The following is a 6,476-nucleotide window of genomic DNA, read 5'->3' as shown; positions in this document are numbered from 1 at the left end:
AGTGCTGCGTAGTACTCCATGGTGTATAAATGCCACATTTTTTTTTATCCATTCATCTATTGAAGGGCATCTGGGTTGGTTCCACAGTCTAGCAATTGTGAATTGTGCTGCTATGAACATCGATGTAGCAGTATCCCTGTAGTACGCTCTTTTGAGGTCTTCAGGGAATAGTCCAATAGCCAGCAGGAGTCTGCCAGCATGTGAAGTGAGTAGGTGAAAAAGAAGGTGAGCTTGAGAAGAAAATAAAGAGATGGTATTATAATATCCAGAAATTGTCTAGTAGTATCAGAGATAAGTTTAACATGAATGTTTTTATGTCATTGCCTTACTTGTATTTTGACTTTGATTCTTTAAAAAAAAAACATTGTTTTTCTGCCCTAGATCTTGCTCTTTAGTGGTTTTTACTAGCAGCGATTCTCAACCTTGGCAACACGTTAAAATTATCAGTGGCGTTTTTAACAATTGCTTATGCATGAACTCTATTCCTAGCAACTCCAAGATAACTGTGACCTGGGCACTGGTGTTAAGAGCTTCACAGCTAATCTAACTGCTTTCTAGTAGTACATCAGAATTTCTTGGAGAACTGCTTATTGAGTTTGAGCTGGGACCCAAGAATTTGCAGTTCTAAATTCCCAGGTGATACTGATGTTGCTGGTAAAGCCCAAGCACTCTGACAACCACCAAGAAGGCAGTTCTAAAAAATAATGTGAGTGCTGGAGGAATAGCTCACTGTTTGTTCAGCATGTGCAAGGCCCTGAGTTCGATTCCCACCATGGTAGATAAACAAATAAATAAAACAATAAAAACTGATGTCTATTTTTTTTTAAATAATTGCTGAGGATTTATTTATGGCTTAAATACTGAGTTTAGAGAATAGCATTATGTGTATGGTTCCTTCTGTGTTTAAAACATCCACATTTCTGTATTGTTTAGATTTTTTTTTTTGCAATGAACTTTTAGGTTTTATTAAAATCATTGAATAGAAAAATCAACAAAGCTTTATACAATGTTTCATAGTTTGAAAAACTGATAATTCATAATTCTAGGGGTTTTTAAACTATTTAAAATGACTTGTGGTTGTGCTTTTTTCTTTTTTAGCTTCAGTTTTTGAGTGTTAGATTTCAGATCTTACGTTTAATTTTGTCGTTTTGGTATCTTAATGGAAATAGCCCAAGGAAATTGATTTATCTGCATTCAACAGCAATTGTGTGAGCATTTTTGGCTTGGATAGTTTATTGTTTGAGATGGGAGGAGGAATATTTGCTTTTTTCTTAAATATGCTAGGGGACACGGAACCATGCACCAAGGAGAAGGCAGTAAGATTGAACTGAGAAGGAAAATTAGTGTTTACAAAGTGGGCTAATGTTAGAGGAAATGGAACCTTCCAGGCTTGAAAAGAAAGTAGAAGGAGGACAAGGAGGTAGCCCGTGATCTCCAAGAATGAAGGAATCAAGGAGTGGTTTTGAGAGAAGCACTGGATTCAGGAGCTCGGTCAAAATTAAAGCTATTAAATCACACAGTCTGGTCTCAAATTTGGGTATCTGAGATTCCAGGTCCGTTTCATTTTCTTTTTTGCAAAATGGATAAAAGGGGGGAAAAAGTTACTTCTAATGAATCAACTTTGCAACTAATGCGGCATTTGATGGTTTTGTGACAGGAATCCTGGAAAAAAAGTCTCTAGATGGTGTTGGCTTTTTTTTGCTGCTATATTTGGATATTGCAATTGTGCAGTCCTGAAATGACAGCTTCCAACGTGACTTTCTTTGTTTTTCAGAACTCGTCCTCAGCCTTTGATCACTGTGCTTGAACATAGACCTGATTGCTGGCCAGTGCTTTTGCAGCAGCTGACAGCTTTTTTACAGCAATGCCCTGAAAGGTAACGTAAAACAGAATAAATGAGGGAGAAGGAATGGTATATGCTATTTTTTAGAGCTAGAGTAGAGTTTCTTTTTTTTTTTTTTTTAAAGCTGTAATGACTATAATGTTTTCTCTTGAACAAAAGAAATGTCCTAGAACTGGTTGTACTTTCCTTTTCTTTTTAAGAGTAAGGGGGGAAAAAATCTGCCAGATTTGTTAGTTGTTGAAATATTTAATATAAGAAAAACTGTTATTGAAGTAGGTAAAAACTAGTAGTGGTTAGGGAAATTGACTAGAAATTCAGTCAACGGCTACACAATGCTATAGGAGATGGGTTCTTCCCCTGGAAATAGGTTAGTGAGTTAGTCTATTAGAAAACTGCTCATTGGGATCAAGTAATTCTGCCAAGTGGGATTAGATGGCCACCTGATGTGCAAGTTAGCTTAGTATCCCTAGACTTTCTGCTGGTCCTCAGGGACATTCCCCTTTCTCAGCACATGGCCCTGATCCTAGCCCTCACCGCCTCTTGGTGTGGCTTTTGCCACTTGTCCCTAACTGTTGTCTCTGTCTTCAATCCCATCTTCCTCACATCCATATCTGAACATCTATCACAACGTTTTTCTGCATCATTTCTTGGCTGTGGTTTTCAAACTGCCCTTCTCGTGCATGGGCTAAGCAGGGGAGTACCCCTGCTCCTTTCATTCTATACTTACAGGATTTACTTCTTGATGCCTTAGGAAGCTTTTTACTGAAAAAAGGAAAAAGAATTTTTTTTTTCTTTCTGCAAGCTTGAAACTCCTGAACTACAGAATAAAATCAAATATGTCATTCTAGGCTCTGTTTATTACATGTTCTCATCAATTTTATCTTCTCTTATGGTTCATCTCAGATTTATGCTTCAGCAGAACTTGCTCTTGGTTCTACATTGGAAGGTGTGCTTTTGCTTGTAATCCACCTTATTCTCTTGACTCTTACCCTACTCTCTAACTACCTTCTCCATTTAAAATCTCTGTTCCTGCAGTCTCTACCTAGTCTGACTTTGACTACTGCAAGCTGGATTGGGTGTTTCTTGTGTACTCTTGTAATTGTGATTTCCAATGTCAACACACTTGCCACATTATCTTTGTTACTTTCCTCTGTTAGCTGTGAAACCTTCTGGAGGGTAGGAACTGTTTCATTATTCTTTGTATTAATAATACCTAGTACATTTCTAGCTGCATTATAAATATTGAATTTCTATAAATGAGGCCCATGAATTTTAGGGCCTGGGTAGTGGGTTGTAGTGTGTCTGACATACTTAGTACTTTCACACAGGTGTGATAAGACACTATTATCCTGGGTAATGCCTGAGTTACCTTCACCACACCAGCTACATTCATATATATATATTTGCTCTTGAAGGTTTTATAGCATCCTATAAATACAGTTTCTTAGAACACCATTTCTGAGTCCATAATTTCAATTTCAGATGGGATTTCTAGGAAGGATATACTGCTGCAGGCAGTTTTAAAGAGATACAGGTAATCTTGTATTTTATTCATTTTGGGCTACTATAACCAAATGCCATAGACTTGGTGGCTTATAAACAGCAAACACAGTTCTGGAGGCTGAGAAATTCAAGATCAGGGTGCTGACAGATTTGATGTCTGGTGAGGTCTGCTTTCTGGTTCTCAGGGGTCTGTCATTTCACTTTGTCCCCACAAGGTGGAAAGAGCCAGGAACATCTCTTAAGCCTGTTTTGTAAGAATGCTGATCCCATCCCAAATGACTTAATCCCCTTGCAAAAGTGCCCTGATACCACCACTAGGGGTTTAGGATTTCAATATATGAATTTTGGGTAGGACACAAACTATACTAAATTGCCAGTGAGAGAAACTGAATGCATTAGCTCAAAATGACATTATCCTTTTTTTTTCCTCACCTAGGTCAGATATTAATATTTTCTAAGTTGGCCATTGTTCAACTTTGTCAAAGATAAACAAACCCCTCAAATTTAGAAGCACATTTGTTTAGTGAAATTTCTTTTTGTTGCTAAATAAAGTGGTGCTTATGAAAGATGCTGCTGCTATCAAGTTTGTTAAATTAAGGTGATTTTTAGGGTAATTCTTACAATGCATTTCCTTTCTAATGCTTTAGTCAGCGAATAGTATATGTACTGTTTGGTTATTTGCATCTCCAGGGAATACTGTGTTGGAACTGGGAAGTAGTTATGCTAATGAAATTTGTTCAGATATCCATAAGGAAAAAAGCATTGTTAGTTGACTTTGTTTTATTTATTGATAAATTTCTATTGGCTCACTTCTTTTACTTACATTCCCAAGTGTTGGTATTCAATTGGAAGTTATAGATGACTGAAATTACTCTTTGCAAATAAATATAAATTGCCCCATTTCTACTTTTGCATGCTGGGGTTATTCTTTGAAGAATGAAATTTATAATTCTGGTTGCATTTTTCAGTGAACTCTTAGTTTTCCGAGGTTTGATTTCTGCTTCCCATCCCACAATCAGTTAACTTTAAGTTGTTGTTTAGAAGGTGATGCAGGTAGGTTGGTAATTGAATAAGAATATGAGTAGAGTGATTCAAACTATGGGAAGGAGGCAAAATGTTGATTGATAGCCTGAATTCTAGATCATTCTGTGTTAACAATTATTGACCAAGCTATCTAGCTAGCTATTTATTTATTTTTAATAGTGTTTAGATGGATGTTCTGAAATGTCAGTATATCTTCATGCTAGGATTTTTTTTTTTTTTTTGTACCAGGGATTGAACCCAGGGGCAGATAATCACTAAGCAACATTCCCAGCCCATTTTTATATTTTGAGATAGGGTCTCGCCAAGTTGCTCAGGGCCTTGCTAAGTTGCTGAAGCTGGCTTTGAACTTGCAGTTCTCCTGCTTCAGCCTCTTGAGCCGCTAGGATTGCAGGTGTGTGCCACTGTACCCGCCTTCATGCTGGACTTTTGGGGGCATTATTTTATAATTAAGTTTTGCATTCATTTATTGAAGGCCTGTATTGTTAAAATCTTATTTTCACCTTTAAGGGACTGAGAATTATGTAAAGCAACAATGATATCATGGAATTTGGGCCTGGGTAATTTAAGGTTATTTAGTCCAATACATAATTTTTTGGATGAAGTAAGTTGGGAGAACAACATGGGATGACTTGCTCAGGGTTGGGAGATGAGTTGGTGGAGTTGAGTCTAATGCTTCAGGTTTTTTTTTTTTTTTTTGACTCTTATTCTAGGTTTCTTTCACTACATTTCCTTTAGTGGTGAACAGAAATAGGAAAGACTCATGTAGATATGAGATGCATCATGGTTCACATTTTAAACATTCTTAAATCACTTGGGGACTATAGGATGTCTTTTTTTTTATTACGTTCCCTTTTCTCTTTAAGTCTTGGTAATTTCATATCTCGTTGAAGTGATAGTTAATCATCAGATACCACACAGGAAATGCAGAATACAAAATCAGAACAGATTAAACTAAGGAAATTTTAAATAGTGCATTGTCCTTAAGGAAGAGCGACATCATGGTCCCCTTGATGTCAAATCACAATGACATCTTGGAAATATATATTTTTATATGAACATTGCATTTCCCCCTCAGCATTTCAAAGTAGAAAAAAACCATTAAGTTATCTGTGGATGCCATTGACACTTGGAGAGTGTTTATTCTTTGGGGAATACTATATTAAAGATGGGGAAGCAATGTTTCTCAAATCTTTTTTTGAAACTGATCTTCATATTCCAATCCAGGTTCCCATATGATATCATCTGACTCCTTTATTTATGAAGCTTGTTTTTTTTCTAAAAAAATTTTTTTTGTAGTTGTGTATAGGCAGCATGCCTTTATTTTATTTATTTTGTGTGGTGCTAAGGCTAGAACCTAGTGCCTCACACATACTAGGCAAGCGCTCTACCACTGAACTACAGCCTCAGCCCCTAGTTTTTCACTTTTGTGAAGTGAATGGTGTGATAAATGTTTTTGTAATAATTATGAACTCAAAAAGTCTTTTCGTTTTATAGATTAAGTATTTGTGAAATAATAATAAAAATTCTCCAGACTGTGAGATCCATGAGAATAGGGAGTTTATTTAATTTTGTTTTTTGCTTTTTTTTTTTCCCTAGCACATAGATGAAGTATACTGTAGGTGGTCCGTGCATTTTGCCAAGTGAACAAATTAATGAATAAAAATTATTGATTTGGTAAATTTAAAATATCTATTAATAATGATGTGAAATCATGTTGCTGTGAAATGTATGGTATTATATAATTATGTTGTCAAGAATAATTTGAATGCCATTTTTTTCCCTGAAGTAATTACATTCTTTTGCCAGTTTTCCCTTACTGTCCTCTAGTTCAAGAACATTACTGATTGTCCCTGTTTGCCATATGCTTCTTAGGAATAGATAATGACCAGTTTAACTTTGTATCTTACCTAATAATTTATTATGCATAATACAGAAAACATTAAAATTATATTTAATCAAAGCATGCTAATTGGAAAACTACTGTATAACTTAGTGTAATTGAATTAACTAATTGCATATCACTTTGAAGACCATATATATATATATATATATATATATATATATATATATATATATATATATATAT

The 6,476-nt window shown here is 35.5% G+C and overlaps 1 protein-coding gene across 1 annotated transcript in view; it reads left to right on the top strand.

Moving 5' to 3' along the window:
• Positions 1-6,476, top strand: part of Focad (focadhesin) — a 260,449-nt gene that overhangs the window by 32,111 nt on the left and 221,862 nt on the right. Inside the window, exon 5 of the mRNA XM_048783888.1 lies at positions 1,775-1,876. Coding sequence (XP_048639845.1) covers positions 1,775-1,876 — 102 coding nt within the window. The remainder of the gene's footprint in view (positions 1-1,774; positions 1,877-6,476) is intronic.

Source organism: Marmota marmota, unplaced genomic scaffold, assembly GCF_001458135.2.
Source record: "Marmota marmota marmota unplaced genomic scaffold, marMar, whole genome shotgun sequence".
Classification (NCBI taxonomy): Eukaryota; Metazoa; Chordata; class Mammalia; order Rodentia; family Sciuridae; genus Marmota; species Marmota marmota.
This window is presented reverse-complemented; position numbering and strand designations above follow the sequence as displayed.